This window comes from Mixophyes fleayi, chromosome 3 (assembly GCF_038048845.1).
Source record: "Mixophyes fleayi isolate aMixFle1 chromosome 3, aMixFle1.hap1, whole genome shotgun sequence".
Classification (NCBI taxonomy): Eukaryota; Metazoa; Chordata; class Amphibia; order Anura; family Limnodynastidae; genus Mixophyes; species Mixophyes fleayi.
This window is the reverse complement of record NC_134404.1, coordinates 187,856,313-187,879,791: the sequence shown is the minus strand read 5'-3', so window position 1 is coordinate 187,879,791 and position 23,479 is coordinate 187,856,313. Positions and strand designations below refer to the sequence as shown.

The following is a 23,479-nucleotide window of genomic DNA, read 5'->3' as shown; positions in this document are numbered from 1 at the left end:
GTGAACTATTTACAAATATGGTGTAAATGCAAGTGTATTTACTTTGTTTTCCTATGCGATTGTGTAACTAGTCACATTACGTCATCCCGTACAAATTGCAATAGAACAGGAAAACATTACACTTGTTTTTTTTCCTTTTAATTTAGAACGATTTCATCCAATTATTTGAGTTCAATGCTGTCTCTGTTTTGTCCATGCTTGATCTATGGTGCTGCCGACACTTTGTGGTACAATAGAAATAAAAGATAATAAATATAATGGACAGGAATGCTAAATCCAGATTACACTAAATTTTGCAATGCTAATAGTAGGGGAGACTTTAAACAGTCTCCCTTGTTAGAAAGGAAAAATAAAGAAAGGTGTAAAATAAAATTGTTTACATTTTCCTATTTGCTTTTATACTAAAATACCCTGTAGCTACAAATTGTGTAAAAGTAACTGGGAAATATGAGTTTAATGTAACCTTCGTGCCAAGTCCGTTTTTATAAAGAAACAAAGTTGTCTTTAATCTACCCTTGTAATAGTAATGTGAAAATAACATTTACATTTTTTTTTTTTAATTACACTTCACAATGTTTTGTTATACTACCCAATGATTGGATTACCCACATAACTATATTTTGTTACTAACTATCACATTCGGCTGCAAGTTAAGTTAATACGCTTCAGACATCTCCACAGATATCACATATTAGACTGTTTCATAGTCTAATAACTGGAAACTGCACAGATTTCCAGTGATGACGTCACTGCTTGCCAAGCAACCATAGTGAGGAAACAATAGAGCGGAGACCGTTGTCAAGGTGACGTGAGACGCCGGCAGTGGAACATGATGGCGTCGGAGCGGCTGCAGCTAGAGGTTGTCGGGCTCCTCAGCGAACCTCCTTTCCACATAGCCAAATGTACGGCCGAGGTAAACATGCGAGGAAGTGGACTGTTCAAGGAATATATAACCATTTCGGGGTACTGTACGTAGGGATCATCGGATGACTGCTACTAAAGTAATGTCACTGCCGTCTGTCGGTACAGGGTTACTCGGCAGCAGTAACGTGGTATAATGTTCGTTCACACCACAACTGTTCCTGCTTAACTGTTATAGAAACTGTAATGATAAAAAAAACATGTCACTATAAAAGGGATTTTTAATTAGCCCCTAAACTTTAAAGGCATGTAAAAAAAAAATGGTAAGCCTTCACCAATGTGAAGTAATAAATATAATAACTAAGGCTTTTGTTATGCATGGAATCCTTTTTTTCCTATGCACATCTTTAATCTCCATGACAACATATTGAAACACTGTTTGCAGTAAACATTTCTTAGACCAAAAGCTTTATATTACATAATGTAAAATAGATTGCACTGAGATGACAACGTTGGAAATTTACAATCTACATTTTCATATTGGATTCATTTGTATTTTCGATTTGGCAGCTTCAGCCTTATAATTAAAATTCCTATCTGACTCACACCTATCAAGTCAGTAGGCACCATTTGCTCTGACAACATACTTTTTCATACCTAAACAACTTTCCTGTACACCAAGCAGCAGGTGATTAAAAGGAATTGTGATATGAAATTAGCACTGCATCCTTTATTCTTTGCAACTAATTTGTATAACAACCTTTATGGCTAGGTGCTGAAGCACTCGTTTGATGCTGAGTTTGAAGTCCCAATTCTAAAGTCTCTTCTTGAGTGTGCCTGGAGCAACTACTTACTTGAGAAGAAAAAGGTACACTTACTCTGGTCAACTGACTACATTTCCCAAATTCATAGCTAACCGATTGCAATTATGGATTTGATTAACCCAGCTGTACTCGTACAATTCAGCAATTTATTTAATTAGGAAAATGAATATTGTTAGAAAATTTACTGTTTGCTAAAATACTCCTCTCCTCCTATGTGTTTTATAGCCAAATACAGCAATGTACTAAAAAGAAGCATCTTAACAAAACACTCTGTTATAGGCATTTTTTAACCACTGGTTATTTACATCTGTTGTACAATAAATTTAAAGGATATATTTCAATTTTGAGTAAAATGTCCTACATAAACCTGGCCCCAAAAGGTCATTTACTTGGGCACTGAGATTATTAGACCACCAGTCCCTTGATATCCTGTGCATGCCCATCAATGCTCCACTTGCTCCTACATGCCTTTGGTGACAGTCCACTGATGACAGTCAGGCTTTCCTTCTCAACACTCCACAGAGACTGCATTGACTAGGGTTGTCAATGATTTCATCACTTATAAAATGTAAAAGCCATTACTCTCTTCTAATTCTCCTGGATGTCTCTACTGCATTTGGTACTGTTGACCACTCCCTTCTCATACAAAAGCTACAATCCCTAGGTTTTCAAGACACTGTCCTATCCTGGTTCTCATCCTACTTATCTGATCACTCTTTCAGTGTTACTTTCTGTGAATCCATCTCTGCTAAGCTTCCCTCATCAGTTGGCGTATGTGAAGATACCAGGTTTTCTGGCCCAATTCTCCCCACTTAACGCTGGCTGGCTTGCCACTCACGGGTGCTTTACTATGCCAGGGAAACCTACCCAGTACTTTCTAGGGTTCATATAGTCACTCAGGCAATGCAGTTAGAAAAGTACAACAGTATATTTATTGTAATAAAAACAACACTAGAATGTCGTATACACACAGTAAATAAATGGCAGGCATGTTCACCACATTATCTGTCCCCAGGGCCGGATTAACGGAATGGAGGCCCCTGGGCTAAGGGGGCCCCCATTCCCCCGTGAGCCCCTTCCCCGTTAGCAGACTGGCCCCCCTGTTAGCCGACCGCCCCCACCCCAAGCGCTTACCTTCTCCTGTCACTGCAGCCCTCCTTCCGCGGCGCGCTGTAAGCTGCTTACTGAGGAGATCTCGTGACATTCTCGCGAGATCTCCTCAGTAAGGAGATTACTGAGCGCCGGAGAAGGAGGACTGCAGTGACAGAGCTCAGCATTGATCGGGGCGGGGGCGCCCCCGCCCCTGTCTCGATCAATAATTCTGCTGAGCTCTGTCAAGGGCCCCCTGGATGCCCGAGGCCCCTGGGCTGTAGCCCAGTTAGACCTCGGGTTAATCCGGCCCTGTCTGTCCCTTACACCACTAACCTAAGGAGTTAGTCACCTGGCTGTCCTGACATGACGACCCATGGATCTCCTGATGTATTCCACTGGTAGAGAACGGCATCTCCTAAACCAGCCACCCTGCAGCTTCCAGCTATCAATTCCCCGTATATACAACACCCCCACCACTGAAGTGGCTCCTTCTATCTAGGGTCAAATTTCCACTGTGTTTTCCAATGCCTGGGCAAGCCCCTGGGTCTCTCCTTCTTAAACATTGGTGAATGCTGGCGTGGGTGGTTGAAGGGGGAGTGGAGATGAGCTGTTATTCCACAGTGGCTCCCCTGCGGTTTCCCAGACAGAATGTCTCAGGCAGTCCTGTGGAGGACAAGGGGAACTAATTGGCCTTCCTCATTTCCAAATATCAGATAACAGTTAACCCTTCCTGAAATTAACCCCTTACACTACTTTGTGATGTCACAGGGTCCACAGCTGTTCCAGGCTTCCTGTAGAGAAAGGAGTGGGGAGAATGAATACAGCTCCAGACCCCTCACTTGTATCCTGGACACCACCTGATCCTTACCCATAACCCACCTGGCTTCAATTTGAGAACAATGCATAACAGCATCACTGAATTAACAACAAACACGTTTTTACAATGGGTAACATGGAATGAAGAAGTCTCTTATCTAGGCATGGCTACACTGTCCACTTATCCCCATGTAATTAGACACTGCAGTTGTACTCTGTTGAGCTGGGGAACAAAAGCAAGGGCTATAAAACGTACATGCTATAATCCACATTTTGTGAGAAACGAAGGACAGGCTGGTTAAGGTGTTATCAAACTCGTTTCATTACAGATTACCACAAGGCTCAGTACTAGGTCCTCTGCTGTTCTCCATCTACACCACTTCTTGTGGGAAACTAATAAGCTCCTTTGGATTTCAGTAGCATCTCTATGCGGATGATACCCAAATTTAACTAACCTAACCAGATTTCTCACCAGCTGTGTTGTCAGCGTTACTGACTGTCTTTCTGCCATGTCATCTTGGATGTCCTTGTGCCAACTCAAACTTAATCTTTCAAAAACAGAGTTAATAATATTCCCACCGCCAAGAGAAGTTACCTACCTGACATTTCTATTTCTATTGACAACATGACCATAAATCCCATCCCGCAAGCTCACTGCCTAGGTGTCTTCCTTAAATCACTCTATTTGTTCCCCACATCAACTCTATATTTAAATCATGTTGCATACATCTAAAAAAATATTTCCAGAATACACACATATCTTACACAAGACCAGGGGCAGGCTAGGCCGGATCATAATGGGCTACCTTGGACTGGGTCAATGGGCCACTTGCATTATATTCCTTTAAAATGTTCGTAATACGCCACTAAGTTGAGTGTTGCCCCCCGGGCTAAACATTGCCAGCCCTCCCCTGCATAAGACCCTGCAAAAACTTTAAGTTATGCACTCATTATTTCATGCACTGTCTATTGCACTTCCCTCCTTACTGGTCTTCCCCGAATCAGACGCTCACCCCTACAATCTATTTTGCATGCAGCGGCTAGATTGATTTTCATTGCAAATTGTTCTTCCTCTGTCAGTCTCTACATTTGTTGCTTGTATTTTTACCAAATCCAATAGAAAATATTTCTACTAACATAAAAGCCATCAAAAGAACTGCACCAACATACATCTCCTCACTTGTCTCAAAATATCTCCCAACTCAACACCTCCGTTCTGCACAAGATCTGCATCTCTCATACACTCTCATTACATGTTCCCATTCATGGTTACAGAACTTTGTTCAGGCTGTACCCAATCTATTTAATTCATTCTCTTGCACAATAAGACTTTCCTCTAGTCTTCAAACCTTCAAGCATTCTCTGAAAATACACCTCTTCAGGCAAGCTTATAATATTCCTCAACCACCCTCTTAACCTCTCTAGGTTACCCTAATACCACCCTCTACACAGCTAACACAAGACAACAACCCTATGGCCCCCTGACCAACATTGCTGTGTGACTGGATCATATAGCCCACTAAGCACTGTTTATCTTTGCAATCTGACTGGACCAATATGTAATATGTAGCACTTAGCCTCATGTATAAAACTCCCATTGTCCAATAGATTGTAATCTGGCAAGCAGGGCCTTCTTATCTCTCTGTCTGTATTACCCCGTATTGTTTAATTACTGTGTTTGTTCCCAATTGTAAAGCGTTATAGAATTAGTAAAGAAATGTTGATGATGATGATGAAATACTGCTAGTTATTTTCACTTACGGAAAGATATAGTTCTATGAACCATTTTGTAATATATCTATTTACATAATACTTTCTTATCTTGATACCTAAGCACTTGTGTGTTCTTATCTTTTCCTTCTCTCACCTTTTTCTAGGAAATTAAAGGGGAAGCTTGGGAATTTTCCTCCCTGGTCATGTGCTTTGTTGATGGACAATTTATTGGAGATGAAAATACCTTGAGAATATGGGCTAATGATATGTGGGGTTACAAAGACTACAGACCATTGCCTTTGTACAAGGCTTTGGCAGAGGACTTTTACACTAAGTACATGAAAGGCACTAAGGTAAGTGAAAACCTAGTACTTGGATCATTTCCTATTGCCCATTGTAAAAGAATGTGGAAAGGACATGGTTTCATGTCTCAGAACCATTAACCATAGTTTTACCATTTTGACTCTCAAGGATGTGTATCTGTATATTTTTTCATATTAGATATTGCTGATATAATATTGACTGATAAATAATAACTCCTGTGGGTATCAGAGTTTAACAGATAAGCCCCAACGTGACTGGTACTGATGTATAGTAAATATAAGTATACTTTCACATATGATTACTACAGAAGTGAAATCCTCCAGGTACACCTTCCTCAGCTATATGGTATGAAGTGGAAGTCTCTGTGTCCATCCATCAGAAACTGACATTATGGGGGAGATTCAATTGCCTGCGATGTAGAAGAGCACAGATCTTGCACCGCGCATATCGCCAGCAAGGTAGAAATCTCCGCTCATTTTCCCTCGCACCTCTATGGGCAGACGTTCTAGAGACACTAGACGGCTAATTGAATTCTCCGCTATTTGTGGAAAATAATGCAGGAAAATCTGTTTGCTTTATTCTGATGGAGGTCTTTTTTTTATTATTTCAGTTTTCAAATACAGTATAAAAAGTGAAACACAATTTTCAAAGACTAGGATAATAGGCATTGTACAACATAAACAAACAGAAGACACCAGCTTAGCTAGGGAATACAATGCAACAAAGTGACCATCAATCGCTTGAGATATCCGGCAAACTTAAAGGCAAAAAAAAATACATAACTGAAAAGAAGAAAAAAATGGTGCAATAATGTATGTTAAGTGGGGGGAGGGGTGGAGGGAAAGGTGGGAGGTAGGGGAGCAGGTAGTTGAGACCAAATACGGGACCCTGGACACCCAAAGGGCTAACATCTGGGAAGAAAATTATATTTATGCAACCACAAAACTGGATAAGTGGCTAAGCCTAAAGGAAAAGGTCCGAAAGGTGTAGACAGGGGCGGATTGGCCATAGACCTTACAGGGAAGTTTCCCGGTAGGCCGATGGCCTAACGAGGCCACCTCAGATTTTCCCGGGGGGGCGCGATTGGATGCGGCGGGGGGAGGCACGTACAGGAAAGCAATCTAAAATATTGGTGTTCAGTGGGCAGCAACAGGCAGCCAATTGCTAGGCTCTCATGGTGCTGTTCGGCAGACAGGAAGTCTGACTTCACTTCCTGTCTGCCTGATGTGAGAAGAGACGCTGCTCAGAGCAACTGAAGGTAAGTGAGGGGGGCTTAGTATACTATGCTATACTAAGGGGGGTCCTATACTATACTAAGGGGGACTACCTATACTATGCTATACTAAGGGGGGCTGCCTATACTATACTAAGGGGTGGCTGCCTATACTATACTATACTAAGAGGGGGCTGCCTATAGTATATTATACATTTGCCCTGCATGGCTTTAGAGATGACCCACTGTGTGTAAAGTCATCACATCTAGGTTTTCCTAAATGTTACTACAACCAAATTCCTGTAGTTCTAAATTCCGCTACTTTTGTTTTGGCCCCACCTACAGTTATTTTGGTCCCGCCGACATGAGGCCACTTCAATCATTTTTTCCAGGGCCACTTTAAGTTCCCAATCCGCCCCTGGGTGTAGAGAAGGGTCATGGACTGTTTTAAATCAACTAGTCACATCAAATTCATCAATATATTTTCTCCATAGACGCTAAATACTATATCTTATCTTATGTTGCTTGGAAGGGGAATCCAAAAACTTCCAATGTTTTGCAACTAAGTATCTGGCTGCGTTAAGAATTTGCATGGAAAGTAGGGACCCAAGAAGCAAAGACCATGGACATTTAAAAAAAGAGACTTTAGAGATGTTGGTATCTTTAGCCACATCATCCAATAAATGTGCGATCTTTGGGCAAGACCACTAGATTCCACCTTACCTCAACCTCTCGAGCAGTGGTCAGATGTTGTACTAAAAATCTGTTTCACCCGTGTTCCAACCAGGTACCACCTAAAGTATACTTTATGGGCATTCTCTTTGATAAGGGAGGAGATTGAGGCTTTAGAAATTTTTCCCTCATTGTAGTCAAGGCAGTAAATGTATTGAGCTCCGATATTGAATTTCCAGCGATTTTTTTTTTTGGGTGAGTTTAAAATCGCCGATTTATTACCCAACAATTTGATGTAAAATCGCCAGAGATATGTTTCTTTCAAAATCGGCATTTTCAGAATTGCTACAAATCTCGGTACTGATTTTTTTGTCACTCTAGTTATACAAATGGCCAAATGTATGAAGCTGCGATTTCCAAATTTGGTCGAGTTTGAATTCAAAATAGCCAGATACAACACGCTGCTTTCTATAGGCGAGATTGGCAAGCACATCACTGTTACACTGCAGGGCAATGTTAATATAACAGAATACATAATGGAAGTTTAAATAAACAATCTTTTTTGTTGTAGAGGGGCAAAAATGATTAAGAATTTTCTTACGGCACCGTCAACAAGCTTCAATAAGAACGCTCTGGTTTCCAAAGCCAGAGATGAACAATTTATATACTGTGTAATCATAAAAAGCTGTGATATCACAAAGATACATGGATACAGTATTAAGGTTACACATCCATAGGTCGATGGGTCATGACCTCCCAAGAACTTTGGCTGATTCCTCTGGCCATTGTTCCTTGAGGTAGGGGTCATCTTTCCATGGGTGGTCTAGAGGCTCCTGCTTCTAGACCTGTAAAAACTGGTTATTTTATGACATCTCTGAAGTTGCTATTTGGTGTATGAGAGGTAATATTATTAATACCTAAATACTAACGGAAACATTCTTATGCAATTGTGAACAGAGTAAGACCAAGCTCTATGTAATTAACATGTTGGATTACCTTCTTGACCACATTATATTTTATATTAACTGAACTGAAATAAATAGATCAAAGTTATTGTCGTGTTGTTATTTGCTATGGATAATTGTTCAATTGCACAATAACTGATATTAGTGTACAGAAATTGATGATTACTACTTTCATCCAGTTATTAAAATTCAACAGAATGCTGCCAGAACAAATTATAATTGCTCTTCAAGAGTGCTAGAGCAGGAGGTGATAAATGAAAATCAAGTAAAAATCAAGTGAAAATCAAGGGATTCTGTCTTATAAAAATTTAATTTATAGGACAAGATGGATCTGTATGTGGTATGAATGCAAAATAAAGGAGGGATGTGTGGTTGGAGGAGTATGTCGTTGGTGAATAAATTCAGTCTACAAGGGCTCAAAAAGTAGAGCAAATATTAGGGTTGACAAGGGACACCACTATCTCATGTCATTAGTAATGGAAAGAGAGTTTGACAGTACCCCATTCACAGAGACCCTGGCCAACGGGCATGAGTACAAAGCCTGAATTCCCTGAAGAAAGTCCCCACCAAAGCTGATCCTGATGGTTTATAGCATAAATTGCCAGCTAATCCGCCCGAATGCTTTCTCTGCTTCAAGAGAATGCACTAGGGCTGGAGTCTTTCTAGAAATTATACAAAGGTTGAGGCTAATGACTCATCTAATGTTATCACGGGCTTGCCTACCAGGTATTTATGAATTGGGGTAAAAGAGCATTAAGGTGCTTCGCAAGGACCTTCGTATTTATCTTAACGTCAGTATTCAGCCGTGAGATAGGTCTGTAATAAGCACAGTTGGAGGGATTCTTGCCCTCTTTCAGGATTACTAGCTTTGAATTCTAGCTTCGAGGCCTTTAGAAAAGGATCCACCTTTCAACACACTGTTAAACACGTAGGGCGAGAGCAGCGAGTTAAATGTTTTGTAGCAAGTAGCCGTGAAGCCACCAGGGCCTGGTGCTTTAGTTGATTTTAACTTCTTAACAATGCTCAATATTTGTTATATGGTGAAGTCCGCCTGCATTACCTTGAATGCATAGGGGGAGACTCTTGATAGGTTACACTGGGATAGGAAGTATTGCGTTAATTTTGCCGGAGAAGAAAAGAGGCTCACATTTTGCGAAATTTTATTAAGTCTATCATAAAATTGTCTGAACTCTTCCATAATCTGATTAGGGTCATGTGTAATATCATCCAAAAGTGATTTGATTGTAAGAATGCTGCTTTGTGAGAGTTTTGACCTCAGCCTGGAAGCTAGCAACCTGTCAGTTTAGGTGGGAGCTTGGATCTGTCCAGGTGGTTGTCTTGTATGGCATTAAAATCTCCTGCCATGACCATCCCACCCCTCCAACTTCTACTACTGTGGTTCCCATACCACTTCTACCATCAAGTGTATCATCGTGACTGTTAGCTGATTCCTATCCGCTGCCTCCGTGCACTACAGTCTTCTAAACCACTTCAACTCTATCTCATATCATTGTGACTGTTCGCTGATTCCTATCCGCTGCCTCCGTGCACTTCAGCCACTCTCCACATCTACTCACCTGTTCATCATCAAGACTGTGAGCTGATTCCTATCCGCTGCCTCCGTGCACTACAGTCTCCAGCTTGCAACTCGTCTGTGTTTCCTCATCGTGACTGTTAGCTGATTCCTATCCGCTGCCTCTGTGCACTACAGTCTCCAGGGTACAACTCGTCTGTGTTTCAACATCGTGACTGTTAGCTGATTCCTATCCGCTGCCTCCGTGCACTACAGACTCCAGCTTGCAACTCGTCTGTGTTTCATCATCGTGACTGTTAGCTGATTCCTATCCGCTGCCTCTGTGCACTGCAGTCTTCATCTCATCTCTCCCGTGTTTCCTCGAGACTGCTGCTATTATTGCCATCCGCTACTCTCCGTGATCAACAGCTTCTGGTCTACTCTGCTCACCCGTGTTCCATCGCTATTTGCACCTGCTGGTTGCTACTGGTTACCTCCGTGTGTCCGCAGAGTCCTGCTGCTGCTGCCAGCGCTAATCGTCCATCTACTGCTGATCCGCTCTCCACGCCTTCCTGTGTTCCGCTGGTCTCTACCCGCCTGTCAGCATTGGATTCGTGTCTCATCCGCTATCCTGCTGCTAGATCATCACCATTCTCCTGGGTCCTCCAAGAGTCCAGTTCCGCGTTCTAACGATTCCTGTGGATTAGTGTCCCTGTTGGTGTACTTACCTGTGCGCTGCACCTACTAGACCTCTGCGTCTTCCATCCAGGGACTTCTCATCCTGCCGGCCTCCTGCCGCTCAGGTATCGCTGCACTCCTGTCTGACTGCCTGCTTCTGAACCACGGTATGCATACTTCTCATTGACTGTGCTGGTGTATTGCATATCTTGCTGGACTGTGTTGGTTCTCCTCTGGAGTCTGCTATCCGCTGAGTCTGTTGCCATCATTGACTGTACTATCTTGTTCCGGATTACTTCAAGAGACTTTCCATATTTGCAGTGCTGTTCAGTCATTCATATATATATCTATATTGTGCATATTACTGTGGATCGTGTTAAGGTGCCGTGTTTACCCTGTGTTGCAGTCTCTCCCCGTGCACCTCTTCACATATATATTCAGTGGTACAACTTGTTAGTAGCAGACCACTGATCCCTGTTTCCAGTATCACCTGTTCCAGTATCCTCTCACATAGCAGTGGTACAACTTGCTTTCGCAGACCACTGACTCCCCGGATACCTCCACTTGGATTCCATTCCTTCACTCAGACAGCAGTACAACTTGCTATCCGCAGACCGCTGACTCTCATCACCTCCTCGTTTCTGTTGGACATTCCTCCTCACTATAGCAGTGGTACAACTTGCTATCGCAGACCACTGACTACCTTCACGTGTCCTTGTCCATACAGTTCCTCGTGTGCTATTACCTCCATATTACCAGTGTTGCTAGTCATAGACTTTCCTGAGCATCTCATCATCTGCTATTTACTGTTCCGTGATCACCCTGCTACCAGAGTACCCTATTACCACCTACATTGCTCTGGTAAGCCTACCACCTGGTGATCCCTGGGTAAAGACTCCTAGTGCCCGTGACAGTAAGATCAGGCCATGACAGACCCAGATACGGAACCTACCGCCAAAGAGATGCTGCAGCATCTGGTCAGCCGTGTGGAGCAACAGGATGCCCGCCAACAGCTGTTACTTCAGTGTTATCAATCATTAACCTCCCAAGGAACATCTGGACAGACTGTGACAGCCACTACTGAGGCTCCTGTGCTTTCCTCCGTTTCCCCAGTGCCATCCCAGGTGTCTACAGCTTCCACGCTTCACCTGCCTACTCCGTCAAAGTACGATGGGGACCCCAAAACTTGTAGGGGTTTCCTTAACCAATGTTCAGTCCATTTTGAGCTCCAACCTCAAAATTTTTCTACCCATCGTTCCAGAGTGGCCTATCTTATCTCTTTGTTTTCTGGACAAGCCCTGGCTTGGGCCTCCCCTCTGTGGGAGAGAAACGACCCAATATTGCAAGATAGTGCCAAATTCATTTCTACATTCCGAAGTGTGTTCGATGAACCAGGTCGTGTGACCTCCGCTGCTTCCAGCATCCTCCGTTTGCGACAAGGATCTCATACAGTAGGCCAGTACGTCATTCAATTTAGGATCTTAGCCTCTGAACTTCAGTGGAACACTGAAGCCCTAGTTGCCGCCTTCTGGCAGGGGCTCTCCGATAAAATTAAAGATGCACTGACTACCCAGGAGCTTCCTTCGTCACTTGAAGATCTGATCTCTCTTTGCCATCGTGTTGATATGAGATTTCGTGAAAGAGAGGCTGAAAAAACAACTTCTGCTAAAGCACCTCTTCGTTCAAACCCTCAATTTCGTCCTGTTTCACCCTCTGTGATTCCCATGGAGATAGGACGTTCCAAATTATCTTCAGAGGAGAGGAAACGAAGAGTCAAGAATAGACTCTGTATCTATTGTGCTGATTCTACGCATATGCTCAATTCTTGTCCCAGGAAATGCCGGGCTCTAACCAATACTGGGGAGATAAGGTTAGGGTTCCTGGAGTCCTCTCCATCGTCTATGAAATCTAAAGTCTGCGCTTTTGATGTTACGATTTCCTTTGCTACCAAATCCTTTGAGTCACAGGCATTGATTGATTCCGGAGCAGCAGGAAATTTCATTTCTAAATCACTAGTGAATCAATGGTCCCTACCAGTGATTACTTTAAAAACACCCATTACTGTGACGGCTATAGATGGATCACGTCTCATCAATGGTCTCATCACCCAGAGTACGTCTCCAGTAACTCTTCAGATTGGTGTACTACACCATGAAGAAATTTCGTTTTTAATTCTTCCTGTTACGACAAGTCCGATTGTCTTAGGCCTTCCATGGCTTCAATGTCATTCTCCCCAGATTGACTGGCGCACTTCTCAAGTTACATCGTGGGGAGCTGAATGTCATCATCGTTGTCTCTCTCAAGTGGTTTCATTCAAAAGACAGCATTCGTCTATTCCACCAGGTCCTCCTCCACAGGATCCTTTATCTACGGATCTGTGCGATAAGGTTCAGTCTGAACGCCTTCCTCCTCATCGGGCGTTCGTGACGTCATCGGACGTTGAAGATGGATCTCAGGAGTCATCTTCAAAAAGTCAAGGGCTGGTGGTTCACGGTCACCATCCGTCTTTTCCGGAATTTCCTGCCCTCCCTCCCACCCAAGTTCCTGCTGTGGAGACTGCTTGTCAGACCTTCAAAAATATCTGGTCTCAGGTCAAAACCTGTTCAAAGAAGACATCTAACAAATATAAGTCTTTCGCAGATAAGAAGAGGCGGGCTATTCCACCACTAAAAATTGGAGATCGTGTCTGGTTATCTACCAAAAATATTCGTTTGAAGGTCCCATCTATGAAATTCGCCCCTCGTTTTATTGGTCCATATAGGATCATTCAAATAATCAATCCAGTATGTGTTAAACTTCTTCTTCCTAAGAATCTTCGGATTTCCAATGCCTTCCATGTGTCTTTACTCAAACCTCTTATCATCAACCGTTTCTCAACTCCTCCCTCAGCTCCGCAGCCAGTTCAAGTTCATCAGGAGGAGGATTTCGAGATTACTGAGGTATTGGATGCAAAAATTTCGCGAGGAGTTCTCCGTTTCCTCGTTCATTGGAAGGGCTTTGGTCCTGAGGAGCGCTCTTGGATCAAAGCTGAAGATCTTAATGCTCCTGCCCTTTTGAAGAAGTTTTATTCCAAAAATCCGGACAAGCCCGGTTCCAGGCGTTCTGTGCCCACCTTTAAAAGGGGGGGTACTGTCACTCACCGGACCGTGAGTGCCTCTTCCCGGACATTTAGGAACCGTGGCCGTCCTCCATCCTGAGGGTCTGCGCATGCGCAGCCCTTTCCTACCCTTCAGTGTATGTCCCTTTAACTTAATTGGCAGATCAGGCAACACTCCCTATATTAAGCACCTGTGGTCAACACCACGTTGCCTGATCTTGGAGTCTCATTCCCCATGAGTCTCTGAAGGTGTTCCTGTGTTTCCTCGTTTATTCAGCGCTGGTGATTCCTGTGGTTTCCAAACCACTTCTACCTCTGTGGTTTCCAAACCACTTCTACTACTGTGGTTCCCATACCACTTCTACCATCAAGTGTATCATCGTGACTGTTAGCTGATTCCTATCCGCTGCCTCCGTGCACTACAGTCTTCTAAACCACTTCAACTCTATCTCATATCATTGTGACTGTTCGCTGATTCCTATCCGCTGCCTCCGTGCACTTCAGCCACTCTCCACATCTACTCACCTGTTCATCATCAAGACTGTGAGCTGATTCCTATCCGCTGCCTCCGTGCACTACAGTCTCCAGCTTGCAACTCGTCTGTGTTTCCTCATCGTGACTGTTAGCTGATTCCTATCCGCTGCCTCTGTGCACTACAGTCTCCAGGGTACAACTCGTCTGTGTTTCAACATCGTGACTGTTAGCTGATTCCTATCCGCTGCCTCCGTGCACTACAGACTCCAGCTTGCAACTCGTCTGTGTTTCATCATCGTGACTGTTAGCTGATTCCTATCCGCTGCCTCTGTGCACTGCAGTCTTCATCTCATCTCTCCCGTGTTTCCTCGAGACTGCTGCTATTATTGCCATCCGCTACTCTCCGTGATCAACAGCTTCTGGTCTACTCTGCTCACCCGTGTTCCATCGCTATTTGCACCTGCTGGTTGCTACTGGTTACCTCCGTGTGTCCGCAGAGTCCTGCTGCTGCTGCCAGCGCTAATCGTCCATCTACTGCTGATCCGCTCTCCACGCCTTCCTGTGTTCCGCTGGTCTCTACCCGCCTGTCAGCATTGGATTCGTGTCTCATCCGCTATCCTGCTGCTAGATCATCACCATTCTCCTGGGTCCTCCAAGAGTCCAGTTCCGCGTTCTACCGATTCCTGTGGATTCGTGTCCCTGTTGGTGTACTTACCTGTGCGCTGCACCTACTAGACCTCTGCGTCATCCATCCAGGGACTTCTCATCCTGCCGGCCTCCTGCCGCTCAGGTATCGCTGCACTCCTGTCTGACTGCCTGCTTCTGAACCACGGTATGCATACTTCTCATTGACTGTGCTGGTGTATTGCATATCTTGCTGGACTGTGTTGGTTCTCCTCTGGAGTCTGCTATCCGCTGAGTCTGTTGCCATCATTGACTGTACTATCTTGTTCCGGATTACTTCAAGAGACTTTCCATATTTGCAGTGCTGTTCAGTCATTCATATATATATCTATATTGTGCATATTACTGTGGATCGTGTTAAGGTGCCGTGTTTACCCTGTGTTGCAGTCTCTCCCCGTGCTCCTCTTCACATATATATTCAGTGGTACAACTTGTTAGTAGCAGACCACTGATCCCTGTTTCCAGTATCACCTGTTCCAGTATCCTCTCACATAGCAGTGGTACAACTTGCTTTCGCAGACCACTGACTCCCCGGATACCTCCACTTGGATTCCATTCCTTCACTCAGACAGCGGTACAACTTGCTATCCGCAGACCGCTGACTCTCATCACCTCCTCGTTTCTGTTGGACATTCCTCCTCACTATAGCAGTGGTACAACTTGCTATCGCAGACCACTGACTACCTTCACGTGTCCTTGTCCATACAGTTCCTCGTGTGCTATTACCTCCATATTACCAGTGTTGCTAGTCATAGACTTTCCTGAGCATCTCATCATCTGCTATTTACTGTTCCGTGATCACCCTGCTACCAGAGTACCCTATTACCACCTACATTGCTCTGGTAAGCCTACCACCTGGTGATCCCTGGGTAAAGACTCCTAGTGCCCGTGACACTACTCTTCATTTGAACATAGAGGGAGAAAGGATATTCCCATCTGTATTTTATTTTGTTGTTTCGCAGGGTCTGTGTCACATCTTTCATCTGTTTCATTTTGAGTAAGGTTGAGGGGATAAGGTCTTGAAACATAAGCACTGTGTAGTCCCATTCAATGAGATCTCAGAACGCTGTGTGGCCTCTCTAAGTATTTGTTCTTTCGCCTTGTAATAGTGCAGGTGTAAGATAACATTCCTCGTCCTATCAGAATCCTTGGAACGGGGATGGAGGGCCCATTGCTCTGTCAAGTAAGAATATATTGTCAGAAATTGAGGGAGCCATCATACGGAAGAGGCATAGAAGGTAATCTTTAAAATTAGGCCCTTTGACTGATTCAGAGACATTACGGGTCCGAAGATTACTGCTTCTACCATGGTTTTCGGCATCCTGTTGTTTATCAGACAGCGCCAGGAGATTATTCCGTATATGAACAAATTCTTGATCGGAGGATTGTTTGAATTGGATGATCTCCTCCTGTGTTCTCTCAAGGGCATCAACGCAATTTCCGATATCAACAACTTTTGAGGTGAGGTTGAACATGCCTCGGTAACCTTGTCCTTGATGATTTGTTTAATGTAGCAATATCTGTTTTGTTAGATGGGGCAGAGTGCTCATCAGTCACAGACTCCCCTATTGATTCACTCCCTGAGTGTATAGCAAAGGTAGTAAATTCCATAGGTGCCATAGGGAGCATGGTTAAAGCAGTCCAGTAGTGTGGTCCACTAAACAGAGCACTGCTGTGTGCGTGAGTTTTCTCCATGAGGAAAAGAGTACAATCGGCCTTGGTAAAAAGGCAAAAGGGTACATTCACGTTACCCGAGAGCCTGGCGATGGCCATAACCTGTTGTGTGACAGGCAGTCCCCTTACAATGGAGAGGTCAGGACATCACTTTTGTCAGCGGGCAGTGAGAATGGGTGCCAATCTCATAAGTGAAATGGTCGAGAGTTGCCCTGGTAGGTATTGCACTGTGGAATGGCATGATTCCAGGTCTTTGGATGAAGTCTCTTTCAGCTGGCCATGTGCGTCACGATGCGGAGAAGAGCAGGTTCCCGATCTACAAAGCAACAGTGACAGTGGCCATTAAAAGGCCACAGAACAGGCAGGGGTCCTTTAAACAGCAGTGTGGATCGCAGAGGAGAAGGTGACACTGGTCCACGGACCGCTAGGAAAGGTCCATGTGCTACGAGAGTTGTAGGTCTCAGAGAGTTCTTATGCACTTCCAACAGTCTGGTAGGCTCCAGAGAATCAGAGGTGTGCTATAGGGACCCTTCACCTGATGCGTGGTGCGAAGGGGTACCGTGTGGACTATAGGAGTCAATTGGGATCCTGATGGAGCAGGATACTAGTTGTGCTGAGGATGGAGTGAAAGAAAAGCACGTCCTACATTAATGGCTACCAGGTCACACACCCCTTGGTGGAGGTTGAGGTCTTTTTAGTTATGTGGATATACATTTATGTGATGGTGACACATGTCCCATTTTCAGAGAACCACCCACTGAGTATGTGTTCTGAACTGGATATGTATTAATTTTTCACAACACAATATGATTATTGCCATGTGTGGTTTTGCCCTATTAGTGTTATCTAATCCAAAACCTAAAATAACATATAGTGTACAAATGTTGTCCTTTCTATCACTTGACTATTTCCATTACCCTATATTTTAGGGTTTGTTATTTCAGTAATTAGTGCTTGAACTATTCTAACAGCTTGATGTTTTTCCTTCATACTTGCAAATATAGTACTACTGTCAATATACAGAGTGCCTTCAGTTGCACATGACTGCTTTGCCCATTGCAACTTTGTATCATTTGTATCACTGCGCATGCACATAAGTTACCGAGTACTTTGAGTTGCACTCGCACCTCCTTGCACTTAGGGAGCGGGTCAGGAGCGTTTACATGCAAGTGCAGTAAGGGTGTGCAGGTGCAAGTTAATCACGCCCCCTTGAGATGCGTCGTATTTCATGTTGCATATATCTTTAGATATGTTACTTAAGAAGTGTATCTCTGCATGTCTATAAGTTAGGTGAAAGTTTATTAGTTGATTATGATGCCTGACATATCTTTACCCCGAATTCATCTATACACTCTATTTTAGATTGCAGATATATTAACATACAACTCAAAATACAGATGGAAAAACACAAGTCTGTAGATTCATCGTTGCTCATACACAAAAAGGCACATATTTACATGGAACAGTAAATGAGGTTCATAGTGTTAATATATGTGAGGTTATACCGTTTGATATACTAAGAAATTGATATACTCATCCTTTAATGCAAAACGCAATAGCCTAACATAGCACAGTTACTGAACGTGTTAACTCCATATCTGTTTTATGAAATAAGTATACATTTTGTTTTCATATTTTCTTTATGTTTATATGAATAAAGAACTGAGTAATACGACAGAATACATCAAATTGGGACACTTGATGTGTTAAACAGTTAATTGCTACGGTACTTGTATTCTAAAGATGTGTGCACAATGTAGCAGAATTAAGGACACATATAATAACACTATACACTGTAAGCACTGAACAAACTATACAAATATTGTCTTTTCTTGTCAGTAAGATCTTTCACTATATAATACAGTTATTGTGATGTTAGAAACTAAAAAGTTAAGAAGGTTACATTGAAAATGGGGATATTTGCAAAGGAGAGAAATAAATGGCAAAACTAATTGTTGTTCAATAATGGTAATTGGGAGGTATGGGTCATATATGTTGTTAAACTTAACAAGATAGTTTTCCGTATATTAGCTGTAACATAGCTGAGTAAGCTGACATGATACAAGTGCTGTCACTTTCCATTAATCTAACGCTGTCATTTCCTGTTACAGCATGTGTTTGTATACATTGACATTGCAATTCAGGATAAACCCATTGGGAGGTTACTGTTTGAAGTAAGTTGTTTGATCTTACTATTAATATTGTGGGCAGGGGACATAAATGTGTTTTTGGAAAAAAATGTGTTGTAAAGTGCTTGACATCACGGCTTTCAGTGCTAGTAGCTCCTTGTCATGACTTTTAATTGATATTACGAAGATCTGGAACTTTGTGGTGGAAAATGTTCCTTTTGAGAAAGATTGGTGTAATTGACATTCACCATAAAAATAAACATACAAATTAAATACACCCACTAGAAAAAAATGCTCATTCTTCCCCCTCTTTTGTATGTTGGGAATGTTCTAAGCTTTTGCTGTAAATATCTATAGTATAGTCAATAAAGTTAATTTATAAACCGCAAGAAGCTCAGAGCAGCACTGCTTTGTGTGCACAAGAACACCTCCTTATCCTTTCATGGTGCGTGTCCACTTACTAGTCGGTAAAAGCACCCTAGTAAAATCAATCTCTGCATATATTTGTGGTTTTGTACATACTCTAATGTGACATTTTTAGTTTTTCGACCATACACATTTTTCACAGCTTACCATTTTAGGACTGCACCCTCCATTAATTTTTCCTTTTTTTTATTTTCTCCTAAAAATTGGTTAGTTTATCCTCATTTATGTCTTACATTAATAATGATAATGAGAGAAGCTCAAGACAGCTTTTATTACATGTGTCACTTTTCTGTGTTTGGAGGTTTTTATTACACTGGTCATGGTGCACCTAGAAATGCACTAGAAAGTGCAATTGGAAGGTGCAAAGGCTTGTCACTATAGAGGCAAGGTTGGATTTCTGGCACCTCTGACTACTAGTAGAAAGTGCTTTTGCAAGAAGGAAAAAACTGTGTCCCCTACCTGTAAAACGAGGATCACTTCCCTAAATGGCCCTTCTCCACAAACGTTCGCTCATTTAAATACTCCCGTCCTGCAAAAGGAAATCTCGTTTGCCCACATTAATCCACCTAGTCTGCATTTACCAAGGAACAACTCAATCCTCTTAATCCCTACCACTTGATGGTGCAAGCTTTGTATCCCCACAGAAGTGGACCACCTTGGCCCACAAATCAGTGAGCTCACTATTAACAACAGATGCATTTACACAAAACTCGGATTGTGACATCACATAAGAACTTGTGCACTGTACTTTTGCAATTATTAAATGACCCTTAGTCAGAGCTGGCACAACTACCTTGGGAGCATTAAGCAACCCTTCAGGTTGCTTAATGCTCCCAAATTCATTCTTCAGTGATTTTCATAAATTGTATAATAAGGCAGTAACATGAATAACATTTAGGAGCTTAAGCCCTGATAAAGTTGCAGCCCTTTGGCATTTTTCAGCAGGTCTGCCACTTGGTAAGAGGTAGAGGCAGTTTTTATTTTCTCAACATTCCATGTTCTTGCATTCAGAGGTAACAATTTGCTTCCAGGCTTCCTCTTCCATCTTTGAAAACTGCTTTGGTGTCCTTCACAAATGACAGCTATCCATTCTCCCAGCTATACACTATGCACTTGTCACAAGGGCAAATCTGACAATAATAGTAAAAATTTATAAAAATATACTGGTTTTGATTTTTTGTTTTGCTAGAGAAAATTAGCAGCAAAATGATGCCCCTCCCTCCTTGTCTGGTACTGACAGCTTACTTTGCTTAATGGAAATTAGCTGATTTGGGGGTCAAAGAGCTAATGCTACTTTGAAACTATCACATGCTCAGTTTATTTCAGGGAGAAATACAGCTTACCGACTGGCTAAATACCTATTAATGAATATTTAGTACCCATTTTAAAAGCATATTAAATAATGCTTCATGGATTGGGAGGGGTCAAAATAGGAAAGCACATAAAACGCTTGGATAAACACCAGCAGAGTAAGAAACTAGATTCATATACAGTTTTATGATCAAAACAAGCAAAATGTTTTAATGAATGTAAATACAATATATGCATACCTTATTAGCAAAATGTTGCATTTCATTATTACAGTTATTCTCGGATATATACCCCAAAACATGTAAAAACTTCCAGGACTTGTGTACTGGAGAAGCAGGGAACTCTTCAAGTGGCTTGAAGTTGTATTACAAAGGGTCTCTGTTTCACCGCATAGTGAAAAATGGCTGGATACAAGGGGGAGGTAAAGTATTTTTAAACTATGACTTGACACTTAACCAAATGCCTATTTTGCATACGTTGTACAAGAAATAGTTTTCTAGCTTTTTCCAGCTTTTAAAACTTGTGCATGTTAAAATTAGAGATGCTCAGGCTCTTCCAAGAGAACTGAACACACCCGAACTTTGCCTATCCGAGTACCAAGCCGAGCCGGCTCGGTACTTTAGCGCGCCCTCGGAATTGAAAATGAGGCAAAACGTCATTGTTGCGTCGTCGGATCTCGCTAGTTTGGGATCCTATAAGTACTGCCCTCCACAGCGATCCAGCGTTATTTCATAGAGGGACACAGAAGGGGTAGCACGTTTCTTGACAGTGTCTAGTGCAGTTGGGCAGCGTCATAGCTAGAAAAGAATGAAGAGGTGTAGCAGTGTTATTCAAAGTCTCCAGTGATATTCAGGAGAGCTCCATTGCTCCATTGCTAATTGTCATTGCTAAAATAGAAATAATAAGGCTGGCAGTCTTGGTCTAAATCTGCAGTCACATTGTACGGTGTTATATAGCTCACACACAAACAGCAGAGGTCCATTGCTCCATTGCTAATTGTCATTGCTGAAATAGAAATAATAGGGCTGGCAGTGTTGTTCTGAATCGATAGTCACATTGTACTGTGTTATCAAAATGGATTCACAGCAGTACACAGAAGACCATGTTATGTTAAAGTGCATAGTATTTTTAAGTCAGGGAAACAAACATGTAAAAAAACACCTTTTACCTTGGTAAAGAAAAAAAGACCTGTAATCCAGGCAAAGTTATCTGCAGAAAAAAATAAAATTGCCAACATGCCATTCTACACACGCAGTGGCAAGGAAAGAATGAGGCCTTCGCCTTTCTCTATTAGTGCTAGTTCTGCAATTGTCACTGAGGCATCTTCTTGTAAGGTCATTCATGACTAAGCAACACCTTGTCATTCTGAGTCAAAAAGTGGTGCCCAAATACTTTTACGTGTAAAAGCCGAGCTGGAAGAAAACAGTAAGGCATTAGAGGAAAATGTATGTTCAGATTCAGAAATGACACAAATCCCTGAGGAGAGTCTATCCACGAATGCTATGTGTAAGCCTAACCTTTCTGATAGTGTACCCATAAAGAAGGCCCCTTTCAGCATTTTTGCAGATGTGTGCATGAGCAGCCCAAGTGTAGCCGGTGATACACCAATTTAGGATGCCACTTTGGAATTGCAACAGGATGAGGGGGGTAGTTGTGTAGCTGACAAGGGCGCTAATGAGGATGATGTTGTTTGAGTCCTGCACCAGTGGAACCAGTGATAAGAAGAAGATCATTGTCATGCCTGGGCATAAGACCAAAAAATCCACCTCTTATGTGTGGAATTATTAACCTCAATAACACTAATTTCAAGTCATTTGCAGTCAATTTTGACTACCTCACAGGTCACAATATAATTTTCATACACTTTCAAACAAAGACTATAGCGACCTGGCTAGATGCTAAGTGACAGAGCAATGACACAAACACACGGCAGTTCATAGCACATCTATGAAACATTGACACACAGCAATGGCAGAAAAGAAAAGTGGTGCAAGATGGAACTGTCCTTGGGCCCTACCACCCACCGTTATGTAAGATATTGAAAAGGGCATGTACAGTTTAACAAAGCAAGCACTCCAGCGACAAGCAGTGCCACTTTTGTGGCTGAAGTGCTTAGTGTGTTTGGGCCCCCACAAAACAAGGTACCAATAGCTTAGCTGCCTTAAGCCTAACAGTGCTGTCAATGAAGTCTACATTATTAAATCATGTCTGCTCGTGCTGCATCTTTAATCTCTTTCTCCTCTGTGGATACCTCACACTCATCCCTGAAGAACTGCCAAACTTATGTAGACACAGCAATGGATATTACAACTGGAGTGGCATTAGATCTGCTTCAGACAGACTGTAACACGGAACATGTGGGCAGCATGGAATCTGTCATGTTGGAATATGCTGCAGTGAACAGAGATTTAAACCAATATATAGATGCACTTGAGGAGGCCGTACTTAAGTTAAAACGTAACCCACCGGATGAGATCCCAGATTTAGGAAAGCCTGACCTTTCTGATAGTGTACCCATCAAGAAAGCCCCTTTCAGCGTTTCTGCAGATGTGTGCCTGAACAGCCCAAGTGTAGCCGATGATGCACAAATTGAGGATGCCACATTGGAATTGCAACAGGATGAGGGGGATATTTGTGTAGCTGACAAGGGCGCTAATGAGGATGTTGATGAGGATCATGATGATTGTGTAAGTTCTGCACCAGTGGAAGCAGTTCTTGCACGTGATAAGAAGAAGACCTTTGTCATGCCTGGGCATAAGACCAAAAAATCCACCTCTTATGTGTCAAATTATTTTTACCCAAATCCTGACAACAGTTATCTAGCTATCTGTAGCATTGAAAAGCCACAGTCAGTAGAAGTAAGGACCTTAACTATCTAGGAACCTCATCCATGTTACGCCATTTGAAGCAAGTTCATGGCAAGCTGTTGGGAAAATCGGAAACTTATGCTAAAAAAAATAACAACAAGCAGTCCATCATCAGCTAGGTTCCTTCTCTCGGCTAGATCCCAACA

The 23,479-nt window shown here is 42.6% G+C and overlaps 1 protein-coding gene across 2 annotated transcripts in view; it reads left to right on the top strand.

The window, feature by feature from the left end:
- The first annotated feature begins 751 nt into the window (after positions 1–751).
- Positions 752–23,479, top strand: part of PPIL6 (peptidylprolyl isomerase like 6) — a 43,960-nt gene continuing 21,232 nt past the window's right edge. Inside the window, exons 1-5 of one of the 2 annotated variants that reach the window (XM_075200636.1) lie at positions 757–913; positions 1,634–1,729; positions 5,471–5,659; positions 18,712–18,774; positions 20,740–20,887. In XM_075200636.1, the coding sequence (XP_075056737.1) occupies positions 830–913; positions 1,634–1,729; positions 5,471–5,659; positions 18,712–18,774; positions 20,740–20,887 (580 nt within the window). In that variant the 5' untranslated portion in view covers positions 757–829. Of the gene's footprint in view, positions 914–1,633; positions 1,730–5,470; positions 5,660–18,711; positions 18,775–20,739; positions 20,888–23,479 lie in introns of both variants that reach the window. The other variant, XM_075200637.1, reaches the window with a different exon arrangement.